We start from the raw sequence: 27,317 nt of genomic DNA on the forward strand, positions 1-27,317 counted from the left end.
TCCGGGGTACTGGTTAGTTCATAATGTTGTTCCACCTATAGGGTTGCAGATTCCTTTAGCTCCTTGGGTACTTTCTCTAGCTCCTCCATTGGGGGCACTGTGATCCATCCAATAGCTGACTGTGAGCATCCACTTCTGTGTTTGCTAGGCCCCAGCATAGTCTCACAAGAGACAGCTATACCAGGGTCCTTTCAGCAAAATCTTGCTAGTGTATGCAATGGTGTCAGCGTTTGGAGGCTGATTATGGGATGGATCCCTGGATATGGCAGTCTCTAGATGGTCCATCCTTTCGTCACAGCTCCAAACTTTGTCTCTGTAACTCCTTCCATGGGTGTTTTGTTCCCAATTCTAAGAAGGGGCACAGTGTCCACACTTTGGTCTTCGTTCTTCTTGAGTTTCATGTGTTTTGCAAATTGTACCTTATATCTTGGGTATTCTAAGTTTCTGGGCTAATATCCACTTATCAGCTTCACATGCTTTCTTAAACAAACAGCCAGACCCTGGTCCTTGGCTCTGACTCCATATTCTGTGTGTATGGCTGAGGGAAAAGGGTGAACCGGTTTATGTCTCCAGCTCTAAAGGGTATGCTGGGAGCTCTCACTTGTGCATTCTAGGGTCTTCCGCCCTAGTTCAAATTAGACCACTTAAAGAGGCAGGATGATCCAGGTCACTGGCTACACATCCAGGTCTGGTCCTTAAATTATTAAACAAACAAAAACTAGCATACTGTATACCATATTCCTGTATATTTCATCTTATTGAGGATTTTAATTTTATCTTGAATTTAAAGGTGAATGCTCATTTTATCCTTACTTAAATAGATATTTTAAATCATCTACCTGGAAGTGATATGCTTTTTGTTTTACTTATTAAAAAGTAAATCAATATAAAGTTTCCTATCATGAGCTCATTTGAACATCTGGATGGGTTATATATGATCATGCATAGGACTCTTTGAATAACTTAAAACCATATTTTAATAACCGCCCATGAAATGCTTGTCTCTATGTACATCCATTGTTATTTTTTCTAAAAAAAATGGCTATTGTCACAATAAAGACTTTATTACTAAAGTCATCATTTATCTGTGTAAATCTAAATTCATTAACTCCTTCCCAAGTATGGAAAAACCCCCGTAAGTGTGGGGCTCACTTCCGGCTCTGTTCTGCATTTCATCAGTACCCTATGTTTTCAGTGTATTTCGCTTTGTGAAGTCTCCACGATGCAACACACAATGAGGTTCTCACGGCAGTGTTCCAGAGCATTCTGTGCTGCAAGAATCTCCAAGTTTTACGTGAGCTCGCTGGGAAGCTACAATTTCTAAAAAGCTTTATTTTTTACATTATGCATATGGCATATGTAGAGTGTGTATGTGTGTGTGTATCTGTGTTGTCTGGGTATATTTAAATAAACCACATGTGTACAGTGCCCTAGAGGCTAGGATGGTGTCAGAGCCCCTAGGACAGACCACACAGACAGCTGGGAGTCTCCAGGGACGTGGGGTCTGGCAACAGAGCTCTGCTCTTCTGTAAGACCAGGGAGTACTCTGAGCTGCTGAGCTACAATTCTAACTTTTAGGTTCAGATACAAATTCCTATTAATTCTAGCTTTATAGTAACAGCCCCATTTGGTAAAAATATTATTCTGTTAGTATATTCATGCTTAGTCATATTACAAATTACAGAAAGCAGCCAAACAGTCAGACTCCAGCTTGGGTGGTGTTTCTGCAGACATACATGCTGTCAATCAGGGGAGACACTCACATTTGTCACTTCTTAAGTTCCAGGAACTAAGGGAAAATACCTTACAGCTGTGGCTTACAGCTTCCACAGAGGAGGCCTGGGAAGGAAGATGGCTATTTCTCAAGGGACTGGTTGTCTCGTTACGTGGAAATACACAAAAAGTAAACTAAGTTACATACTTTATTGTAAAAATGTAAAAGGGGTTTGAGGCAATGTCCCCCAGACCACCTTGTAAGTCTAAAGCTTCGATCCCATCCCTAACACTCAAAGGGAGTGAGTGCCTCCTGCTCTGGTCTCGATGCCCACTGCACTCCTTTGATTAGGCCCATTATTTCCCCTAACAGTCTTGACATAGGACTGTAAGAAATCATCAGCAGGTTACTAAATAACCACTTTTTAATCTTACTCTCACAGTATTTTTCTCTATAAAGTTATACACTTTGCAATTTAACCTTTTCATACAACATTTATATTAGAATCCGAAGCTGATGGTTGAGTTTTCATAGAAATGCCATATATGGGGGCTGTAGAAGTGGCTCATGGGGGTTAAGAGTGCATGTGTATGTATGCACATGTTCCTGTGGGAAAAGACATGTTCATGTGGCCAGAGGTAAAGTCAGCTGATTCTTGTTCTTCAGATTCCACTAACCAATGTTTTCTGAGAGTTTCTAGCTGAACTGGAATTTGTCAAATGGGAGGTTTGGCTGTTCAAACTCAGGTTTTCATGTGACACTTTTGTGACTGAATAGTCTCCCCAGCCTTCACTTTATATTCTTAAACAATGTTATTTTGCTTCTAAATTATAAAAAGAAGGCAGAGGAGAAGGCTCTGTGGACAGGTGCTTGCTACGCACACACAAGGCCCTGACTTGGATGTCAAGAATCCATGTGGCATGGTGGTACATGTTTGTAAGCCCAGTGCTTAGAGGTGTCAGGGGGTACAGGCTCATAGCCAGAGCTCACTGGCCACCAGTCCAGCTAAAAGACACCTCCAGGTTCAGTAAGAGACCCTTCTCAAAAGGAAAGGCGCAGAGGAAGAGAGGACTGCACGTCAGCACGTGAAGACATGGTGAACACCCTGCACATGCAAACATCAGCCTCCAGCCTCCATGTGCAGACATGGTGAACACCCTGCACATGCAAACACACAGCAAAGAAAGACAAAACATAGCAAGATATCCTTAATAGCGTGGTTAAAGCTTTATGAGCACACAGCTCTGCAATCCCAGTTTAACTCCCTTAACTAATACGACTAAGGTTATGGAATGGGTCTCTGAGTTGCGTAGTGAGTTTTGTTTGTCTACACATTGCTAAAGACTTCTCTGGATTCTCATAAGCTACTTAGAAAATTATACTTTTGTTAAGAAGTAGTTGCAATGTCTGCCTGTAGTGACGTCCTGATAATGTGCTGAAAGAACACTGACTAGATCACTACTCACTTTTTAAATGGCACTGATAGCCATAGCTTATTTTTGGTCTGTAAAACATTGCATATTGCTGTACCTATAGAAATTGTATTCATATTTCTAAATAAAAGAATAACTATATGAAAGGTATCAGGGTTACCTTATAGTAATGATCTCCCCTGGGTTTGCCCTTATGAGCCAGCTGCAGTTGACTTGGGCAGGATAGTCTGAAGGCCAGCCTGGACTCGTGATTATTCCACTCGGTGCTCGAATTTGTTCTGGACTCTCCCCACAAGCTGGAAGACAGCCACAACAACCTTAGCTAGTCATGACATCTTAAATTAAAACATTTCTTTGAAAATCCAAATCACTTCAGACATCAAATCACATGCAGTAAGACCTGGTTCAGCAGGCTCAGAAAGCCTCTCTTGTCTACGGTGGCATTTTATTTTCTTCTCTAAAGGAACCTTCTCCTTATTTGGATATTCCTAGCAAACAAGGAGCTTTTCCAGTGAGATCATGCAGGCATCAGAGCTTTAAAGTCTAAGCATAAAAATCAGTCAATTCCCCAATCCACATTTTTCAAATTGATTTTTAAAATTTATTTTGTTGTGAGCTACCTAAAGTTCAATATTTATTCAATAAATGTGCTTAGATCTTTAGCATCATCAAGTTATTTTCAGTGAGCTTTAAATAACCATATGATACTGAGCTATAGTTTTTGATACAAAGGAGACTGGATAAAGACAGTAAGATATTAAAACACCATTGCTGCATTACTCTAGAAGAGCATCAGGCATAAACACAGGGTTGTGATCTGAATGAAAAGCCCCCACAGGCTCACAAGTTCCAATACCTGGTCCCTGGTTTGTGGCAATATTTGGGTAGGTTTAGGAGGTGTGGCCTTGCTGAAAGAAGTATGTCACTGTGAGAGGGACTTTGAGGTTTCAAAAGCTACTCGCAATTCCTAGTTCACATTTCCTGTTTGTGAGCCCTTTCAGGTAGCTCAGCCACCATACACACTGGTTCCTGGCCACAGCCTCTGGAAGAGCCTCTGAGTCCCCCTGAAATCACAAGCACCCCTTCTTCTATAAGTTGCCTGGGTCATGGAGTTTTATCACAGTAAGAAAAAAAAAATAACTAAGACAGGGCTCTTGAAAGATCCTAAACTATTAAAAACTAAATTTCTGAAGTGATACTTAAAATACCACAGTCATTAAATATGTGAACATCACCAAAGAAAACATTTATGCTGACCCTGTCTTCATTTATCTAGAACCCTGCTGATGACATGACAATGTGTTCTCTCTCAATACAAATAAAAACGCTTGGCCAGACGGGAAAGAAAAAGAGAAAGAAACAAAAGAAAGAAAGCAGGAAAGAAAACAGATGAGGAACAAGAAAAAATAAAGCTAGCTAAAGGTTTTAGTAGAACGTAAACCCTGTAAACTATCATTTCATACAATCTTAATGAGCTATGTTGGCTGACTTCTAAAGTAATAGCTGACTAGAAGAAGCTGCAAATTAGTAGTGAAGAGAACAGCTGCTAAGAGTACAGAAAGAATTACTGGAAATCTTGAGACAATTTTCAGAAAAATGAAAAAAGTTGTATATCAAAGTAAAAACAAAACAAAATGATGTGCTCATCAATGTCCCAATTAATTAACTAATTAGTATCTGTACTTTAAAAAGCACTGCAGAAGGAGAAAATGAGTTAGAATGAGCAGTGTACTCAGCCGCACATATTGCCTGAACTCTGACACTAAGTTTAAAAAATTCGATGACCAGACTTGAAGGCAGCCAAATATCCTTATTGCAATTTACAACAGGCAAACTCTTCCTTTTAAACAGAGGTTGATGTTACTCAGTTTAGGCTAAGAGCAACAGGTAATAAACTGCATAGTTTAAGAAATGTCTTTGATGGTGTTCAAAATAAAGCAAGCCAAATTGTCTCCAGTCAATTTTTGGATCTACAGAACAAGTGACTGTAGAAAATCCACTATTGATGTTTTAAAATATGTCCTACTCAGAGAGCAAGCCTAAGAAGGAATCAGGATGTACTGCCAAAGGGCTCACATGTGAACCACTGTTAGACCATGGAGAGCCATGGCTGAGAATACAGGACACACATACCATATTTTACTGCCCAATCTTAATCACTTATTGATTATGGCTGTCTGTCTGGCTATCGCTATGCATTTAAGTATTTATTGTTGTCCTTAAGTTTCATTGCTAGTAAACGTCTTGAGCTGGGCATGGTGGAACCCTCTCCAGTCCCAGCCCTCAGAGGCAGAGAAGGAAGATCAGAAATCTGAGGTCATCCCTGACTCAGCTACACCACAGAGTCAACTCCTCCTTTGCGAGGAAAGTGACTGATTGTGATGAATGATGGTTCAAAAACGAATCCGTTTCTCAAGTGTAATTCCATTATACAAGCTCAGGGACAATGAAGTACAATTTTGCTTCCGTTCACTAATGCAGCCATGGTAATCTCAGGAGACAATATTCTAAAGACCTTCTTGTTACTTTTTACCAAAGCAACTAGGACCCTGGATGCAGGAGAGTCTGACACAGCAGGAAACCTCCACCTTTTAAATGAATACTAGACTAACTCTAGGGGAAAACTAGAAAGTTTATTATTGTATTACTAGTTTTTTAAATTAGGTTTTAAGAAAAAAATCCAAGTGAAACCAATAGGTGGTGCTCACATAAAAAAAAAAAAGATAAAACTTTTGTGTGATACACAGGACACATGAATGCACATATACATGCATGAGCACACATGAACATGAGCAAGTACACACAAATACACATGAACACATGTATACAAGTGCACAGGGCTGAGACATTCTGCCATAGATTGGTTTAAGGCTTAATACACTTAAAATTTCACTTGTATTCATAGTGACATACATCATTCCCCTTAGTAAATACAAAACAAAACTACAGTATTCAGGATTGTCCTTAGATTCATACTCCGACTTTGTTTTGCACATTCACAGAATGGCAGAATTTGGCATTTTGATCCAGTGGATTTAAAAGAGGCCTTAACTGATCTATAAACTCATTAAAACTGTGTGTTAATATGATTTCACACAAGTACATATATCACTGTATAAATTTTAAATCAGGGTTAACATAACAATCTCCTAAAATATTATTTATCATTGTTTATGGTGATCTATGTCGTTTTAGTCAATACACCCAAGTATAATGTATTGGGTTTATAGCACAATCATAACATAATCTCATATACCTAGGAAAAAAATGCATTAAATTCCCCAAACAAACTTAAACTGTCCTTTTTCTGTTTTGGGTAAGAGTTTGCCTGTACTATGCTGATCAACTGGGATGGGAAGGCCCACAGGCTCTTTCTTCCATCTGCCATTACTGCCTTTCCTGCAGTATAAACTACTTAAACTTACCTAGTTGTAATTTCTTCATGTTAGACAAGTAGTGACTGCTTGACTACCTCCAACTTCTACTTCAGCTTTCTGGTCCCTTATCACTTTTGTCTGTGGTACATTTCTGAAATCTCGCTAGGATAAGCAAGATATTTCTTTCTTTCCATACTTTGCATTCATTTGATCCACTAAAATCACTCAATTCTAACCTTAGCCATAGAAACTACACACACACACACACACACACACACACACACACACACACACCCTCACTGCCAAATCCAGGGGCCCCCAGTTTTTGAGATACTTATCTTTTCAGAGCACCTGGCATTAACCTTTTTTGCCTCTTGTTGGGGTCCGCCACCTATCTGTGGCTCTCCTCCATCTGCCTTGCAGGCTTCCTTGGATTAGTGCCCTCCCCTGGCTCTCTGGTTGGGTGTGTCCATGGCGTGTCCCGAGCCTCTGCTCCACTGTCAGCACACTTCACACATGTGCAACCTCAACTACAGCCTACAGGTTATGTGTTTAATTAAACTCTCTAGCCAGAGAGTCTGCATGGTCAGATGCTCACTGGACTAACATGGCCAGAACGCTGTGCTTCCCAAACCCTTCTCTCTGTTCTACATTCCATCTTCACTGGTGCCAGCATCATTTGGTCAATAAAAGGAAATTTATGTCAAGAATATCACAGGGTGTCTCAGAAATTCACAAACTAGATTTGGTAATGAGGAAAACTGGAAGCTTCGTCTGGAAACCAAGTTTGCTTTCACTATGAAAGTTACCGAGGCCCAACCTTTGAATTAGTGCCTTTCAACCCTCATTTCTTTCATGATATTAGTGCTCTATACATGGCACCATCCCATCTCACCCCAACACTTCAGCTCTGATGCTTAACTGCAACTGTAATGTGAAATAGTTTACTGTTTAATGTGACTAAATCTAAGCCGCGTTTTTTCTTGCTTTTAAGTGGGTATTCAAATGGTGAAGACCAAGCAAAGGGTATCGAAGGTATAAATACAATTACTTTGATAAAGAACTTATCTGCGTTGATTGACTGAGGTATGGTCAGTAAATAATATCACATACACCAGATCAGACTGCTAACTGGTAAGCCTGGCTTGCTTCAGGGGACCAGGCTTAGGTCAGCAGGAAGGGAAGCAGAAGAAAGCTAACCTATGCTCCAGAGGGAAAAAGAGTCACACAGAGTGAGTTGCTGGATGAAACCAGGGTGAGGATGGGGGTAGGCCACATGCTCCCCAAACCTTTTAAAAGAAGCAGTTTTGTTTGCGTTAATTTCATGTGCACTTGTGTTTTACCTGCCTGTATGTCTAGGTGAGGCAGTCAGATCCAGAACTGGAGTTACAGTTGTGAGCTGCCAAGTGGGTGATGGGAACTGAACCCAGGTCTTCTGGAAGAGCAAAGCCATCTCTCCAGCTCTCACATTTAGAACGTTTTGTTTTAGAACACAAGACTTGCATCTTCAGCCTCTTTAAACCTTACCTTTCTAGACTTTAACAGAAATCCTAATTTACAGTACTTCAATTTTGACCTTCTTTTACATACATTCATTCAATCCAGGCCTTCTCTATTGATTACACATAATTATAAGGTCCAGTTAATTCTTTACAAGAGTTAATTTACATGCAATTGGCAAAGGGAGGAATTTTGTTAGTATAATATAAAATTGCATGAAAAGTTTCTTAGCATGCTAATGACTTAAGGTAGGAGTTAAGGGGGAAAAAAGCCCAGGAAAACCTTCCTTCATTACAAGGAGTGGCTACTTAGGGCTAAAGAGCTGCCTGTTTCTTGGATGCTCTTGGGAAGCTGCAAGTGCTGACAGATTTGGGAAGCTACCACACACCTTGTTAAAACAAAGCACCTTCCTAGGGAAGGATTTGTCTGCAATCAATTGGTTTCCTTTTGTTTTGGTTATGTTGGTCCCTGTTGGAAATGAATGCCTTGAAGAAACAAGCATGAACCCAGGCCTATGTGGCCGTGCAATACAAACCAACTGTAAATACAAAATGTCTATGGATATCTGACCACATAAGTATTGTGACTAGTATTCTTTTTCTACACTTAGAAAGTTCAACAGCTATAAGAGATATATATCAGCATCACTTTTCTGAAAAGTCTTGTTGTTTTAGTGTAAGCACAAGGTTTCCAAGAAAACACACACACACACACACACACACACACACACGCTTGCGTGTATACATGCACACATGGCATATATACATAGACACATGCACCCATGCATGTACCTATGGCATGTCAAAATTGCTAGATTCTTTGTTCATTTTGCTTAATAAATTTCATAATTAGCATCATAAATTGTTTATTTTTTTTAACACAAACATCACCACCACCACCACCCCAAATACCCCACCAAATCTACTTAATTAACTTTGTTGGATACCTTTAGACATAAACAAAAACTCACGCATGAATTATGACACACATCTAAGGTTTTATAAATTCTCCATTAACTCCAGGAATAGAACCACAACAATCAAATTGTTAATTCAAAAGACAGCAACTTGCTGTGGTTGATGGCATCTGCACTTGGGAGATGAAGGCAAGAAGACTGGGACATTGAAGCCTACTTAGGCTACAGAGCAAGACCCATCTTGGCAAACCTTAGTCAATTAAACAAGGAGAAAATCAGCAACAAGAGTGAACGATGGCAGCTTCTAAGGTGCAGGCGCATGCCCCTAATGAGCTGAGAGCACCTCAAAGCCCATTACTCACTCACAGACATTTGCAGGGACTTAGAGAAAACAATGACATTGTTCCAACCCTAAGGAGGCTAAGTCACTCAGAGGGCTTAACTCAATACTGTTCTCCTGTTCCTCAGGAGAAAATTATCTCAAGAATGAAGGGGTTGAGGTCTTTTGATGGATTTCTTAGTAAGAATTTTTATTTAGTTTGCTAGTTTAAAATAGTTGTCATTTGTAAGACTTAAAAATTAAGCAAAACTAATAAAATACAAAGCTTCAAGTTTCTATTGATATTTCAATAATCTTACAGTAAAAGCAGAGAATTGTGGTTGTAAAAGTAGATTAATATACCAGGCTTTTCTCTCTAAACAGTCATTTTTACAGCAGTCATTTAAAACTGGAGGCTTCGGATGACCTCTATTAAGATGAGGACGGGAGAGACGAGATCATGTCAAAGTCATGTCAAATAAATCCTGCAATTTCAGACTTCATGGGTTTTAAAGCTTAGAAAAAGGAGTTAGCAATGAAATTTATGATTTGACCCAAACTACTTGTAAAAGAAAATGTACAATTTCCTGTTCAAAGGATGAAAACCCAGGTTTCTTTTGAGAACTGACAAGGGTGGACATTTTATAGCAACAAGTGGCTGAGACCAAGAGGAACATAAATTGTGCGCAATTTTTGGTTGTACAAATCACAGAAGTTAGATACAAGTTAGTAACTACACTCACTGACTACTGAATTTCACAAGACAAACATGAAGGGCATGAAAAAAAAAAAACCCTGATATTCCACAGAAATAAGACCTGTGGAAGGATGCACAACTATCAGTTGAATCTAAGAAACGCAAGTTATTATAAGAACTATGTAATGAGTACAAGGATAAATTACACCACATATATACTTAAGATAACTTTTAAAATGCCATACTTAACATAATCTCTACAAGATAACCTGAGCCCTGTCCTTTCCCATCTGCGAGTTTCTCCTGGCTACCGTCAATGACACCGAGTCACTGCCTTCTGAGCATGCTGGCTCAGAACCCGCTTTTTATATACCTATACTTACATACATATTAAAGAAAGACTGCCTTTGTTCTCAGTCTGTTGTAGTACCCTTTTCTATACTTACATAATTCAGGAGGGTTTGTAAATTCCCCCCTGCTCAATAATATCATGTACTTACCTCCACGTGTGGGAAGAAAAATTACAGAAGCAAAGAGATCAGCTTAAAAGAAAACATGTAAGAAAGTGCTAGTATAAGTGTAATTGAAGAGATGTATTTTTTTGAGGGAGTGGGGGGCGCGGGGGGAAGAGCCATTGCTGGGGCTAAGAAGACAGCCCAGTTGGTAAAGTACTTGCTTTGAAGCAGAAGTACCAGTGTCTATGTGAAAACCGAAGTGGTGTATGGTCTCTGCCATCCCACTGTGGGGGAGGCGGAGACATGTGCACCCCTGGGGTTCGCTGGCTGACAATTCAGTCTAGGCTTCCCTACAGACTCCAGAGTAATCAGAGATCCTGTCTCAAAAACTCAAGATAATTATGGTGGTGAGCTTGGTGCTTAGGGTCACACCTGCATCACAGTCCACCAAGGTTCAAGGAACATCACGGAGAGGGTCAGGGAGCCTGCAGGAGCCAGAGGCTGTGTGGGTTGCAGTGAAACAGTGTCTTCTGGACAGGACAGAGCTGCTACACTCATGAATCCTAATAGTTATGGCTGCTGCCAGCAGAAGAGCTGCACAAGGTCAGGCCAGCAGACATTCCAGCATAGGTCAGGAGAGGCCCAGGAGACCTCTGGCCTCACTGGTGACGCTGCAGGGAAGGGCAGATTTCTTTAAGGGTGTAGCTTCCTATAGAGTGCCACGCTCCGTGGGTAATTTAAAGAAGGCTTGAAGTTGAAAGGGGAAACAGTGGGTTCTGGGAAGAGAGGAAGGCAGACAATAGGGGGCAGATTAAAATACACTGCACACATGGATGAATTCACACACACTTTTCAAAAAATAAATTAATAAAATTCAAAAAACAAACCAAAAATCCCCAAAAACAAAGTGGGTGACTCCCACTAAGGATGGCCTACCCAAGGTAACTTTTGGCTTCTAAGCACAGGCATGTGCAAGCGGGTGTATCATTAAACATACGGGAAACACTGTAGCCATGGAAGTCAAAGGCAGGAAATGTTGAAAAACAGACCAGCTTGTTAAATAATTTATATGAAAATCCAATACCTGCTGGCCCACTGCCGATTCAGAAGAGTATAATTCACATGCATATTCGCCTGCATTAGCACAGATACGTAAGGGTGGATATAGTAACAGAATTGTCCCCATTACTCTCAGTAGCATTCCTTAAGAACCAAATTATTTTGCTTGCACATTAATTTTAATCAAAGCTGGTAATTCCATGGTTTCTTGAAGACCGCAATGTTCATAACAAATAATGAGAAAATGATGTTAAATGGTGGTAAAATAAAACACCCAATAAAGTCAGAAGCGACACCATACTGAAGAGGAACTCGGACTGTAGTAAGCTGTGATCTGCGGAAGGCACTGACGCTGAGTGTAATTACACTGTAAGAAACTAACCGTTCCCTGGGAAGGGTCTAAGCGTGATGAGCAATTCCGAAATCGCTGGCAAAGCATAAGATAAGATGAATTGGGAGGATTCAACCTTTTATACATTTTTTTTTAAGTCATGAGGGCATTCTTTTTTCCCTGCAAGGGCATAAAAATTATTGTTATGGTGCCTACATTTTCTAATTTATACACTAGAGAATTAAATGCTGAGCAAGGGATTATTTCTACCTCCTGGATGGGGAAAACTATTAATTTCTGAAGCTTGAGTTGACTCTTGCAGGAAGCGCTTGCATTGAAGTAGAAGAGACTAGGCAGGAGCCATAACAACAAGCTGGAAACAAGCTGGTCTCAGAGTCCATGATATCCAAGCCATCTCTATCAGCTATTGAGACAATGTATATTATATATCTAAGTCATTATGTCCTTGTGTGCTGAAGTGGGGGTAATAAAAATTATCATCTCCTTTATTACGGACATTGAAGATCAAAAAACTCCCTTATTTATAACTGAGCTACATTAGCAAACTGATATCAAAAGTCCAGTTTGCCCACCTGCAGCTAGTTTCTTGCAAGCATAACAGAGTACCAAAGATAATCAAATTAAAAAAGAGGTCCTTTGGGCTCATAGCTTCAGGAGGTTGGTCTTTGGTGAGATGGCTCGTCAGAGTTGGTGCCTGTGATGCCTTATGCTAAGTCAGAAAGCCAGAAAGAAGGGACCAGGGTCCTGCAATCAGCACTGGGGGCAAGCTGATCACAAGACTACCCACGGTCTTCACCTCTGAAATGTCCACCGCCTCCAAGTGTTATCTTGGGGCCTAAGCTTTCACATGTGGACCTTATAGAAATGTCCAAACTAAAGTGAGTGGCTTTGTACAACAGAAGATTTTGCAAAATTACAGATAATTAATATGCAATCACACTTTGAAGAATTATTCTCAAAGTGTCAGAGATAAGATTCCACATTTGTATACATTTGTTTGATACCTTCAGGGAGGGGGGTCTTGCCCACTCAGAGCAGCGGACTGCTCATCTGGATGCTCTGTACTCTCATCATCTACCATGATACTCTCATAACATACAGCACGCTTTGACTGTATTCTAGGTGCTCACTCCAACTGTTCCAATGCTGAGTTTATTCACTGTTCCAAGTGATAATACATTGTAATCTTATTAAAACAGCCATTTAATAGATATTTGATACCATATAAAACATGATTACATAACAGATTAATAAGCACATTTTTGTATAGTAAAATATTAACAAGATTAAGTTACACAGCATATAATATAAAAGTTATGGTATCTCCACTACCTCCCTCAAGCTCACAGAGGCACTCTAATACAGCATCTGGAACATTCCATGGCCAGGCTCTGGAGAGGTAGGCAATTCACAGTATCCTCTATTGATGTGAGTTACTTTCCTTAAGAATGTAGTACCTTGCATCCCCACACCCTTTCTTTGTCTGAAGGAGTTTCTTGGGTTCACTCTAAGTTCTATTTTATATACTCTAGTCTTAAAAAGCCTAGTGGGCTCATTATCAACTAGAACATAGCACCTTCTTATGTCTTTCTTCATTTGACACATAGATAAAAGCACTGGTCAATGAAAAAGTGAAATTCTTTTTGGTCCCTTCAGCAAAAGATCAAGGTATTTGATTGAAAAACTAAAATATCATTGAAATCCCCCAGAAAGGTACAAAAGACCACTCCTCATTCATATAACTTTCTATGTTAAAATTATCCACATAGCACTATTAAATAATTGCCATTTAAGTTTTTCTTTCAGATTCCTTACTTACAAGTCCTTAAGAATTCTAAAATTAATATTTCATCAGTGAAACTGTAAAAACTACATTATAGTGTTTAAAATTAAAGCAATAGCTAAAAACAAACCATTTCACCACAATGCTATATACATCACAAATTGTTAACTCTTGCATAAGTAAAGCAACTGCAATTCAGACAGCAGTAAGCCCCCCCACCCCCACCCCTGTAAGGAAGTCCCCCACCTGCCTTTCTTAAGGCTACAACTGAACCCTCAGTTGTAAATGGCTCTGGGGATGAGCAGGGTGCTGGGTCTCTAAGTATCAGAATAGGCAGCTATAAAATGCAAACACAGAAAGGTGACAAAGGAAGGCCATTCTGAAAGAGTCAATTCTGACAAGTAGAAAATAACGCTTGACAACCGTCTCAGGTCCACACTTTGCTAAGTTAATTAATATTAGCAAGAAGTAAAGAATTTTGACGGCAATATTTTTTTCTTAGCTCTCTATGCTCACTCTGCCTGATAAAAGATTCCACATCAAATGTAGAATAGATTCCAGACAAACTAACCTCATTTAGCGCATTCAACTATTGATATTAAAAGGGAGGAACACAGAGCTGTCTCATTGTTGAATGAGTATGACATGCCAGTCCTAACATTAAAATAAAATGTAAAACAAACAAAACTTTCCAGGTGAGAAAGGATTAAGCCCCCAAATTTCTTCTAACAATCATAATAATAAGTATATTTTTGTCTAATTATAGACAGAAGTCAATCTTATTTTGTTTACAATATTACATTTCTAGAACACAAATAAAAAAGCAATTAACTTCTTATTTATTTACATTAAAAAAAAACAGTCAGAAAAGTAAAAGGTTGGGTCCTGACAGAATTACCACAAGGAAAAATATTAAGAAATGATGATCATATCTAATGTAAATACTCATATGTGCTACAAATAATTGTGTCAATTGGTATAACCTCTTTTGATACAATACTTCTATTAGGATTTTGTACTATGAATACAGTCTTAGAAATAAAAATGTTAGTTACTTATTAACATATCTTGCAGCATGATCCACACTAGAGGGAAATCACTGGGTACAGCTCCAAACATTAAATATAAATCCCACAGGATGGGAATTTTATGCAAGCATTAAAGTAATGAACATGAACACAAATAAAAATATAAAATATAAAAATTTAAACAGAAAGGGCAGGAGATAAGATTAGTCATAATACAAGTGAAAAATGTAATTTTAAGGTATGCACAGAAAAGGCACAAATGAAATAAATTAAAATATTATATATACTGTGATAAAAATATCTCCTATGTTCTCATAGACTGGAACTTCTGCTGAACTTCACAGCCAGAGCTATCACTACATCTGGAGGTCACTGGAGAGACAAGAGTGCTAGCCTACTGTGTATTCAGCCAGTTTGTTTAACTTGCTTTTAAGAGGACAGTGTAACAACCAACCTTGCTTGCCCTGGATTCCAAGGTAATCCGTTTTTTAGAGCTGATGAATAGATGCAGTCTTAAATTATGGAGTCTTCCATACCCTGGCCATGTATTTGTATCATTTGCTAAGAGCAGCAGCCACAAAGGTTCAAAGTGATCTGAGTGCGTCTCCGCCATACGTGCTGGACACAGTTGATAAACAACGACTTTGCTATCTGGGTGAGCTGAAGTAAGTGGCTTAATCCCCTGTATAAAACTCCACCAAAGACTTCTGTAATGGATTCCTCGTTCTTTCCCTGTGGGAAGTCCTTGGTTAGGGACAGACTGACACACAAGATGGACACACAAGGACAGGCACCTGAACAGATTCCCAAGATAGCCTTCAGACTTCAGACTCCCAAGCAGGCACAGACTCAGACTCATACAGCAGGCAGAGGCAGAGAGGGGGAGGTAGAAAATCCAGATCTGGATTTGTTCTTGGTTAGATGGCCCCAAGGGTTAAGTGCTTTTACTTCTTTTCTTAACGCAACACATCTGCTGCTCTACTGGTGACTCAGTTAATCACTAATGTGTTTAGTACCTGCAATATACTAGAAGGCTAAGTGTAATAGGCGATTTTCTTTATCTTTTTGCTTTTTCATTTTTTGAAGAAGTCTAATGAAACTGTAATTCAATGAATAAATAAAATTTCTGAAGACCAACCTGATTTAGAAACAATAAGAAGTAAGAAAAAATAATCAGATATTGGTTGTTTGATTTAATTCAAACTCATAAGTTAGAGTAAAACTTAGTTTAAATTAAACAACTCTTTAAAAATCAAATATGTTTGTTTAACAAGTACAAATGGCTTGTTATTAACCTGACCTAAAACATGTTCCATTCCAGTGGAGTTAAGAAGCTACAATTTAGCTATTTTTTTTAGTAAAAAAATTTAAATGAACAATTTAACTTAAATAAAAATTTAGATTTAATATTTAAAACTAAACTGAGATAGCCTTTCTGTTCATCTATAATAATAAAATTACTTGGTACTGTTCTATATAATTTTATAATGATTACAACACATTATTAGATTCACAAAACTCTTGTCTTTTCTCCTGCTTATATATAAGGAGAAATTTTAAAATCTAGTTCATGAAAAGCTCTTAATTAAAAAAGTAAAGATATTTAGTAATTTTTATATTCACGATTATGACTTTATAATTCAATATTTGACATGCCAATCTGTAGTTATGAAATGAGCAAAAGGACAAGTACATATCTCTTGGAAGTTTTTGAGGAAAAACAGAACAGAAATGAAGACTCAGAAACAAAGTGTTGCAAGCCTGGGTACCAGAGCCACACGAGTCATAAAGTAACGACTCCCTCCATTATGGCGTGAGTGAAAAGGACTAAGCAAGTCCTACTATTCTCACTCAGTAAAGTCACGAAAGTCAAGTCATTTACTATTCACTAAACATCATTTCTAGGTCTTTTGTAAACGTATCTTCTGGCCTACAATGCTAATGGCTTACCTCAGGACCTACTGTGATAAGGCCCTGCACACGTGCAGCCTGCACATCACAGATCTACGGTGATAAGGAGATCTGCACGTGCTCATGGCTCCCACTGAGTAGGTTCCTTGAGACTGTTACCTACTGTGAGGGTCTGCGTTAACTGCGACTTGACAAAACCTATGATCTACCTGGAGATGGGCCTCTGGACATGTCTGCGGGGACGATAAACATTACACTAACTGATGTGACAAGAGTCATCTTAATTGTGGGAGGGACCATTCCCTGGGCAGAGGACCTTTGACTGCACGCGACAGAGAAAGCAGGCTGAGTTCACATCCCTCCTTGGCCAGACTGTCTCAAGCTCCTGCTGCCTAGACTTCCCTACCACGATGGGCTGCACCTTTAACTGTGAGCTAAAAGTAACCACTTTCTCTCGTATTTTTCTTTTATCAGGGTATTTTATAAAGCAATAGAAAAGTAAGACACTCCCACTATCTGGGCACCAGGTCTGTATCTGTGCTTTAATGTACGCAGAATAAAACAAACTCATTACAGATCGGGTGGACATGCATCTGAAGGGTCCTAGTTTTTCCTGTTGTAGAAATGTATATTTTTCATTTTCAAAGTGACTGTACTTACAGGATAAATTAGGACCTAATTAAACATTTTGAGTAGACGTTCTGCAGTGCAGACAGCTGGAGCAGGAGACTGCAGTACCAAAGGGGCAGAGGCTTAAGGTGAAGTCTTAGCGCAGACTGGGCGGCAGCACAGCTGATGGTCCTTCTTCTTCCAGGGAGGCTATCTTACGGTAGAGTCTGCACAGGTCATCAGCTCAGGGAGCAGGCGCCCTTGTGATCAGCACCAAAGGGACCGAATTCTCCTGGATGCAAGGATTTCAGAAACCTTACGCAGCATGTACTTTGCTAACCTCCAAATCTAAAATCCAAAATGCTCTAAATTCTGAAAGGTTTTTGTTATAATATTAGAATTGGAGCATTCTGGATTTCAGATTTTTGAATCAACGATGTCTAATGAATAAAGACTACATAAATATTCCAGTCCCAACATGCCAATCTGAAATATTTCACACAAGGAAAACGATGTATGAATAGTTCCTTACTGGCAAAAGTCTTTGAGAAAAAATCCATTTATTCTTTTAGTATGTAACAAGAATAGGTCTTACATGCTGTTCTTCACAGAAGGACGATTTTTATAAGGCTAACCTTCAGAAAAAAATATTTCACATTAATAATATTTTACTGTCTTCTGAAATGGGGTATTTTATTGATTTATAAATCCACTTAATTAAAATACACATTGTTATGGATGAATTGTATTGTCCTCAAAACTCATTTATTAAAGTCCTAACACCAGTACTTCAGAGTGTCACTGTGACTTCAGGGAGACTCTTTGATGAGGCACTAAGTTTAAATGATATCACACGGGTGGGATATTATGGTGTAGCTTCAGGAGCCATTAGAACAGATCTAGGGCAGGACACAGTAAGAAGGCATCTCAGAGCCCCAGAGAGAACACTGGAGAAACTATCCCTCCCCCGTCTTGGTTTTGGGCTTCTGTCTCTAGGCTCACAAGAAAACACATATGTTGTTTAGTGTGTGGTGCTTTGATAGGCAGACACAGTAAACAGTAAGTACATCTAAACCTATCTGAAACTCCTAAGTAGAGAAAGGCTAATAGAGAGAACACGTTTTGCTCCTTTTACAGTGTGACTTTCTGCTGATGCTTCTCATATAGAATTTACTTAAGAGCAAAGGCAGTACTACAAAACCGCCTAGTAGCCTATCTCAGACGAACAGAAAAAAGGGAGACATCTAATCCTGATCAGTTGATGTAAAATCTACAATTTGATACTGGATATGTCCAAATTTCTGTAGCTTTCCTTACTGCATATTAATCTGCTCAAGTCAGCAACCAGTATTAAGTGACTGACATACTATAAAATCTTCCCGTTAATGAAAATACACTCAAAGGCCAAAGCCGACCATCCTGCAGTGTCACAGCTCACAAAAAGCTCACACATAAACTCAGATTCCAACTGCAGCTACTCTTTTAGAAATTACCACTCGCTGGATTTTTGTAATAAAGAATATTTACAATTGTCTGAAAAAGATTGTTAAAACACTCCTATACATTTTTAGTTATATATCAATTAACATATCTTCATGTGTCAAATAAAATATTATGTTGCAAAAGAATGAATGCAGAAGTAAATGTTGAGAAACCAGTTACTTTAAATCCATCCATAAAAGCTTTATAATAAAATATGATACTGTTGACATGTTTGTTTTAAAAAGATATTTTAATAAAACTATGGTAGAGACACAGCTTGCAATAAACTCATTTTTTGTTATTTTAAATTGAATTTCCAAGTTTTAGGGCAATTTCTCATCTTTAATTCCTAGTATTGTGAATACGGGTAGTGATCAAACACATTATATATAAACTTCTATTGGACATGATGCTGTGCGGTAATAATTCCAGTAACAGTCTCACTAAGGCAGGAAGATTGGTTGTAGGACAGCTTGGGCTACACAGTAAGATCCTGTCTCAAAAACCACTACCACAACAGAATAGTGGGTACCACACATCAACAGTCCTGTAACAGCAGCTTGTAAGAGGCGGGCTGGACGATGAGTCCCCTAGCCACAGCTCCTTAAAGAAAGTGTGGGCAGCAGAAACCGTGTCTTAACTGACTCATCTACCAGCAACAGCAACAGCAACAGCAACAGCAATAGAGCAAGAGCTGTAGTTCAGCTCGATTAGAGACACATGCACTTGACATGCTCAAGGCCCTCCCTGGGTTTAATACCCAGAACTGCTAACAAAACAAGACTCCACCTTTTCAATTTTTTTTTTTTTTTTGTGAACTGTAATTCATTCTTCCCTTAAAACTCATATGCCAAACCCTGCTCCCAATATTTGAAGACCGAATCATTTAAAACGTTTTTTTTCCTCACACTGACTCATTTTGTGGGTGGGAAGGAGCACCGGAGCTAAGAGATCATGTGCAGTGCAGGGGATGGGCACATGCAGGGCTGGCTCCCTCCTTCCACCTTAGGGGATCTTGGGACAGAAGTCGGTGGTAAGTGCATTTACCCAACAACCATGCCAGTGTCCCAGGAACAGTCTTAGAAGAGGTAACTGAGATAAAATGAGGATGGCTTCAAGCCAATAATGAGTCAGCCAGAAGGAGCCAGCTCTCACTAAGGGTAGGCTAGGTGCTAAGCTTCGAAACGGTTCAAACAAGGTGACAGTCTCAGGCTAGGCTTGGCAAAGACCTCCTGAGAACAGTGTCACTGCCTCTATAGCTCCTGATTCCAGTGGGGTTATTGGTAATACTGCTTTTGTTCCTGAAGGTTTATCAGGATGGCAACATTTCATTATCTGTCCTGCCATTTTCACCAGAGCCATGGCAGCTATTCCTCCATGGTTCTTTATGCTCTTTTGATGACCTCCCCACAGTTCAAAGAAAGTCAGTCCCAACAGATGATGACAGGTGGTGACTTCAGAGCAAGCACTAATGCCTGAAGAGACTGATTATGGCCTCGAGAATCCCTGCAGTTGGCATGGCCATGGCTTTGCTTAAGGAGACTTGGCTGTGCCAGCTCCAATGACAGACCCTGAGATGACCCCACCTATATCTACTTCCGATGACGATGACCTTACACATAACCTCTGACCTCCAGGTCTTCCCAGAGGACTTCTCTGACCCATAACAGTCATGTAATATAAGCAGCATCCTCTCACTATCCCAGGGAGCCGCTGTCCTGCACACTGGACACCTTGTGTGCAGCCTACACCTCAACACAGGCTTTATAATCTGTGATCTTTATCAAGGGAGGGCAGGGTGAACTGGTTTTACAGAGAAACAACTCCAATGACTGCTAGCCTCTGGCACAAGCAGAAGCACTAGCCAAAGAGTTTAGGGATCTACCAGGAGCAGAATGCAGAGAGAAAAAGACTACAGGAGAGTGGTCAGACCCAGTCACAGGAGGAGTTCCAGGAAGCCACTAGGAGTTATTACCTCTATTTGTTGTCTATCAGGTTTCCCCCAATTCTACCCTGTAGGTGAGTTCTTAGACAGAAAGTGGACAACTCAAAATTCCTTCAGGAAGTTGGTGAAACTGACCAGATTTACAAAGAGTAAGTAATAAAGATGGCTGAGGGTCACTCTCAGACGACTCTTAAGACAACTAAAAAGAAAAACAAACAAACAAACAACTCCAAAATGAATGAATCTGCAAAGACTCTGAGAACTGCTCAGTTGCCTCAAAGAGACACAAACCAGCCCAGGTGTTTGGAAGAGGTTTAGAAAAACTGAAGCATCTGGAAAGGACACTCTGCAACCCGAGCAGCTGCCTGCAGGCTGTGTGCAGTGTGCTCCAGGTTCCCAGTTTTGTGAGCTGTCACCCAGGCTGGGGTGGGCTTTTTGGTGATGCAGCTGTCTTTGAGTCATTTCTGCTCCTGTAAGTGACCCTTCAATCATAACCAATAAGACTCAATGGCTCCCCAAGGTGGACTTTGGTGGCATCTGTGCTTTGGTCTGTCATGGGCTCCCTGTCTGGGGTGAGTACACTGTGTGTGTGTTCTTCTCCCCTGAAGTCTGTCACACAACACTAACAAGGGCTCCTAATACAGAGAGTTGAGGGTCCCCACAACCAAGGCTCGCAGTTGCTGACACTAAAGGAGTTTGAGTTTGCATGTTCATGACTTCCATCAGAACAGAGTGGCATGGAGCTCACCATGCTATTAGATTGAGTGCACATAAAAGGAAGAGACTTTGCCTTTCCCTCTAGGCATTCTCAGAAGAACAGTCAGACGCACCAGGAATCAAACTTGCTAGCACCCAACTTTGGACTTCCAGCTTACCGTAGAACTCTGAGGAAATTGCTGTTACTTAAACCATCTGCTTAACTTAAACTGCTATGGCAGGCTGAAAGAACCAGGATTTGAAAAGAATCCTAAGATAATGGTTTTTAAAAACTTCTGAAACAAAAAGTCTTTGTTTATGGAGATTAAAGTATTTGTAAACAATACTATTTCCTTTTGTGAATTGTGAATGTAATCACAATTCTCATTATCTGTTAAAAAATGGGACACAGGAACACACAAGATCACTTTTAGAACTTAGCTTTACTGAGCCATTTGCTACTCAAGTGAAGCCCTGGGTTCCGAGCTAGTGCCCGCTGTGGAAGAGAACCGACTCCACAGTGTCTTTTCACCTCTTCACAGGGGCTGTGTCATACAATAATAAATAAGATGAAATAGAGATCTTTGGTTTTAGTTGAGGTAGAGTCAATACACAACTAAAAGCCTATGAAGAAGTGAAATAAATGGCCAACCAAGGCTATGTAGATTTCTGGGAGACCAGGCATGTTTGCGAGGTTGCTGAGCACACAGACAAACCCAGAAATGGTGATTAACTTCCTGAATACGGAGTCAGAGACACAAAACAAGCAGCAAGCTTCTAAGTTTGCTTTATGGGAGAAAAGAAACAGATAAAAGAGTTGCAAAATTTATAATAAAAAATCAGTAGGCTGATAAATATTGCTGTGTAACTTTTAACCACCTAAATCTTGTCAATAATACAGGCAAATGGATAATTATTAGCAATTATTAGGAATTATTAGTAGTCAGAAACTATTTCAGTACATGAAAAATAAATAGTTTTTGATATGCTCATAACTACAGTTAGCAGAGCAATACAGCAACAAACTGGAAGTCATTCAGAGCTGTGCACTCATGGCCTTTGGTAACCAAGCTGTGGCTCAGATGGATGAAAACCCCGGTTCTCTCCCTGACTTGTGAGCTGCACAGACACAAGTATGCTAATGGCTTGCTACTGGTAACAAACTGTGCACTCAAGTAAACAGCTTTGCGTGGAATATCGCTCTAATCTAAAGTGTCTAACAAGATACTTCATTTCTAAGTCCATAAATTTTAGGGACAACATTCAAAATTAATTTCATCTTTACCCAAGTTTGCATAGAGAGAAAACACTAATTTTACTTGAGCTTTCGGCTTAACTTACACATGAAGATAATTACGTAGTCTGTTTGGGAAAGTATAATCAACCCTTAGGCATGCAATATCACTGTATCTTATGAGAATTCCCCATGTTCCAGTTCCTTCCTTCCTTATTACATGCTGCAAAAGCAGCAGTAATTTTTATAGCCAAATATCACCCCATAAGGTTTTCAATATTTACCATATAAGTCATGCATGAAATTTAAACATTACAAAAGATGACTTACCAGTTGACACTCCTGAAATATGCACATTTTCAGAAAGTTCTGCAAGAGCACCATTTCCTAAAATTAAACATAATGAATAAACTAATTTCCAAGGTACAAGTCATAATGTTTTCACATTCTTCTTAAAGGAAGACTACACATAATGACTTTCAATTATCAGAAACTAAATTTTTATAATAATGTTAGAAGAGTAAGACAAAACATTTTGGAAATTACAATACACTGCAAATAGCGATCTCACAAATATAGAGAGCTGATTAACACCAACAAGTACAGCCAACTATTGATCAGCAGGAACAGAGTGAACTGTGGCGCAGAAAGACCACTTACTTCAAGGCATCCTGGTCAGAGCCTGTCCCATCAGCCACTGGTTATTGTAGGAGTTCTACTAGCTAAAGCTCCACTTTAATTGGTCTTTCATTGCCATGTATCTTCCAACCTTTCCTGCTCCCTCAAATTAATGCCAAAGGAACCCCATCAGGTATTTATTTTGTAGAATATATTTTAATATGAATTATTTCCCATCAAATATTACCCCCCTCAGCACCCTGTTGCTTGTGTGGGAGACCAGTGTAGGATCTTGAAGATGCAGAGCCAATGCTCTACCACTAAGGTACATCCCCCCTTCTTTCTGGTATAGACGGCCCGTTGGTTTTCAACTTTTGTCTTTCTTCTCTTACTGTCTAGATCTGAACCACAACAGTCAGGAAGGGCAGAGGAAGGGTGAGCTACCTGAGCGACAATCAGAAAGTGAAAGCAGAGTTCTTTCTGGTTGAATAAGGAGAAAACTGCAACATTATAACTAACAATTTTTCTTTCTCGAGCTACACAACACTTTTTCTCAGACCCTAGAGCAATAGCTGCTCATACCATGATAGTTGAATAAATGAGATGTGTCAAGGCATGTAGCACTAAACAGCCATTCAGTTTTTTCCAACTGTATAAAGTGAAGAATTACTACTGAATAAGATAATACTAAGAAAAGCACACTTAGTCAACTATAGCTCTATTAATCACATGAAAAGAACTGCTATGTTGCCTCAGAAACAATACAGCAGGAGTGAATGCAAATCTGGCTCACTTATTTTACACTGTGGGGCAACACCATACATGCTCCATTTCTTTTGCCCAGCCAAGTAAATCGTAGGGCCACTAGCAAGTGTGCATCCACTGTTTTACCACATACAACTTACTTATTTTAAAGAAGAAGAAACAAAATGAGAAACACATTCAATAAAGCAACTACCATAGTTTGTCAAAGGCAGCGCCCACTGCCCAAACCTTTGCACTCCACGCCCCGAGAACCCGAATGAGCAGAAAGCTGGAGCAGCAAGGCAAGGTCTGGCTTAGGCCTTCTATGATGCACAGCTACAAATTACAGCTGTGCTTCTGACATCCTTATGGGCAAATATAAAACTGGATTTTAGTGTTAGACATACATTCTGTTAAACCTTTTCCCAGGACAGTAAACAAGCACAGGCTGAGGAAGAGAAGTGGGTGCCACGGGCTCTGGACTAGATGGCCATGCCCTCAACACCAGCACTGTCGCCTGCTGCGCAGGTGAGCACAGGTGCCTCGATTATCCCTAAGACAAGGAAACCCATCACAGGGCTTAATGGAATCCTAAAAAGAAAAAACTGTCTAAATCTATCAATGTACAAACGTGTAAATTGATAGAGCTTTATAATAAAGTGTTTAAGAAACTGAAATAAGTAGCCAGATGTAGTAAAGTTTTGAAAAAAGTCTCAAAATATTAGACTATGATCTAATTTTAACTTTAAAATCATGTACATATAGCCTTCAACATTCATATTTATATAGCCATGTTACATACATACATGTGTATGCAAACCCTGGTAAGTCTAGGGGTAAGTAAAACTGTAAACTCCAGGAACAGGTCAGACAGATAAATTCTGTACACTTAAACAAGGACTGAATTTGTTATACATAGGCACAGAGTTCTTGAAAAATATTATTCATATTATATAAAAAATAGAAAATGAGAGAACAAATATTGCTTATTCCTTATCATTCTTGGGGAATAAAAATGTGTGTATGTACAGCAGTTAGTTATTAGACTTACATGCACACGCGCGCACGCACACGCACACGCACACACACACACACACACACACACCCCACTAGGTCCTATTCTTGGGAGTGGGGAGCTGGAGGAAGAAGCTGGGGGCAGCAGTGGGATAAAGCTGGGTTCAGCTATTTTGAACCCTGGGGACTAGCACAGAACATGACATAAATAGAGATATTCAGTCTCTAGCTGCTCAAATAAAGAGTACTTGACATTAAGTAAGAAGTATGCAAAGTCCTGGCTCCCAAAGGGCTGACACTCTCTTGAGAAAATAATGCAAGTGTCCTACTCAGGACGGAATGAGAGACTTTCTATCAAAACACAGAATGGTGTGTTCACTAGTTTCCCATATCAGCCAATTCAATTGGAAACCACAGACATTGAGAATTGCATAAGAAATGTGAACCTATACATGATGTAATTACAGATCTATTTGAAAAAAAAATGCAAGAGAGAAAACAGAGAATTGGTGAAAGGTGGGATGTGAAGGGACCATGATGTACCCAGAAGAAAATAAACAAAACTAAGATGCTCACACGGAGCTCCTCCTATAGGTCAGGACAGGAACTGCAACATGCCAGTAAGTTGTTGAACAGTTTAAGAAGCTGGGGGTAAAGGTTAACTAACTCAGGGACGAGATGTCAGTCTGTGATGTAAGTTGGAGATTGCCTAGACAAGAGGAACAAATCAGGTGAGCACTGCTACTGCACAGGATTTCTGCCTGGAGACTTCCTGGTCCATGAACACCCAGCAGAGCAGGGACACCTTGCTAGGCCAGGGGAACAGAAACTGGACTAGAGAGGCAACAGCACTATTCCGAGCATCATAGATTGAAACCTTGTAAAAAGATTACCCCCAAATGTGCATCAGGGTCCCTCTCTTAGACTAATCTGCATATGTGACAGATCAAGAGCTGCTACAAGGCAAAAGTTAAAACACTTCTAGGTCACCCACTGAAGAAGTTCTTCTCTGAGTGTGGACGAGGTCTCAGGTGGAGCTCCAGATAAAGGTCCAGGCAGCCAGCACACCCACAGCGTATGGCAGGGCCGAGTGCTTTAACTGGAGTTGACAGCAAGCCAGCACATTCTCCCCAATGGCCTGCTGTTAGGTAAGCAAGTAAGTTCTATCCCTGGCAACCAATCAGGGAGAAAGAACTGACGCCTGCAAGTTGTCTTCTGAACTCTACACTTGAGTTGTGTGTGAGCCCAAACCGCTCTAATCCTGCTGGCCACACACTGCTGCCTTAATCAGCCTAACGAAGCAGCTGCAGCAGTTCCATCTCGCCCACAGGACGGCAGAAAGCCAGCCCCACCATTCTGTTTACAGTTGTCAAAGTCACATGACCAGCTTTTCACAGCAAAATGGAATGGCAGGGCAGTCCTGAACTGAGGGGTGAGGTGTTAATTTCTCTAAAGCACACTGGGGCATGGTTAAGTAGAGAAAAGGGATCGCCAGATGGCTGACAGGTCAGGCTACAAACTGCAGCATTTTTCTTTCAGCTGGAATCCCATCCCTTCCTTAGAATTCACATAGCTGAGGCTCATTTTCAATTTAAGTTCCTCTAGTCCTTCATTCATTTGCCGAAGTTTTGCAAAATGGCACAGCCTAATTAAATTAATGCAGCAGTGAAGCTTGGGGGGATCATGCTAGTGAGAGGTGACTTTAAAACTGTGGTCAGTATTCTGCATCGTTTAGTGACATAACAGACTTGGGCATTAGCCACAAAAGTCAGTAAAAAAGAGGCAAACACTGGCTCCCAAAAGTTGAACTCCAACAAGGAAAGTGAATTTGAGCAAGCCTTTACTTAACAGAACTATGACACAGAACTTTCTACAAAGATGAACACACACCAGAGACATTATCTAACTCTGGCAGCCATTTGGCACATGTGGCTATTGGTCATTTGAAATGTGGGCACTGTACCATAACAAGTAAGTTAATTTGATTTAATTGTAGTTAATTCAACTTTAAATTTAAAATAGCCCCTGTGGCTAGTAGCTATGTAACCTTGGTTCTAAATCCGATTATCAATTTATAGAGAAGGCAGAGGACAGGGAACATCTTTAATTACATTACTGAGATACACTTGGCAAACTCCAGGATGAAAATTGTAAAAACAGTTTCTTTAAAGAATATTTGGTGATTTACAAAAACACCATTCAAAAGGCTGTGATTTGAACTTACAAACTGGAAAAAGCTTTAATGAATTTAAATTTGAACCTAGCTGGATCTTTTAATAAAACTGAGGGAGTTTTATTTAAAACTAACAATAAACTAAGATGATTAATAGTTATTAAGAATGAAAGCACTTTGTCCTTTAGAGGTGAATTTTAAAATATTAAAATCAGAATAGACATTGCCTCAGGGAAAAAGGATGGAAAAGGATATTCC

The 27,317-nt window shown here is 39.8% G+C and overlaps 1 protein-coding gene across 4 annotated transcripts in view; it reads right to left on the minus strand.

Annotated features, from left to right (window-relative positions):
* The window catches only part of Lrp12 (low density lipoprotein-related protein 12), a 73,427-nt gene that overhangs the window by 11,110 nt on the left and 35,000 nt on the right, over positions 1 to 27,317 (minus strand). For 2 of the 4 annotated variants that reach the window (NM_172814.4, XM_006520902.3), the window contains exons 2-3: positions 22,841 to 22,897; positions 3,308 to 3,443 (exon numbers count right to left, since the gene is read on the minus strand). In NM_172814.4, coding sequence (NP_766402.1) covers positions 3,308 to 3,443; positions 22,841 to 22,897 — 193 coding nt within the window. The remainder of the gene's footprint in view (positions 1 to 3,307; positions 3,444 to 22,840; positions 22,898 to 27,317) is intronic. The other 2 variants (NM_001347036.2, XM_006520903.4) reach the window with 1 other exon arrangement.

Source organism: Mus musculus, chromosome 15, assembly GCF_000001635.26.
Source record: "Mus musculus strain C57BL/6J chromosome 15, GRCm38.p6 C57BL/6J".
NCBI classification, from domain to species: domain Eukaryota; kingdom Metazoa; phylum Chordata; class Mammalia; order Rodentia; family Muridae; genus Mus; species Mus musculus.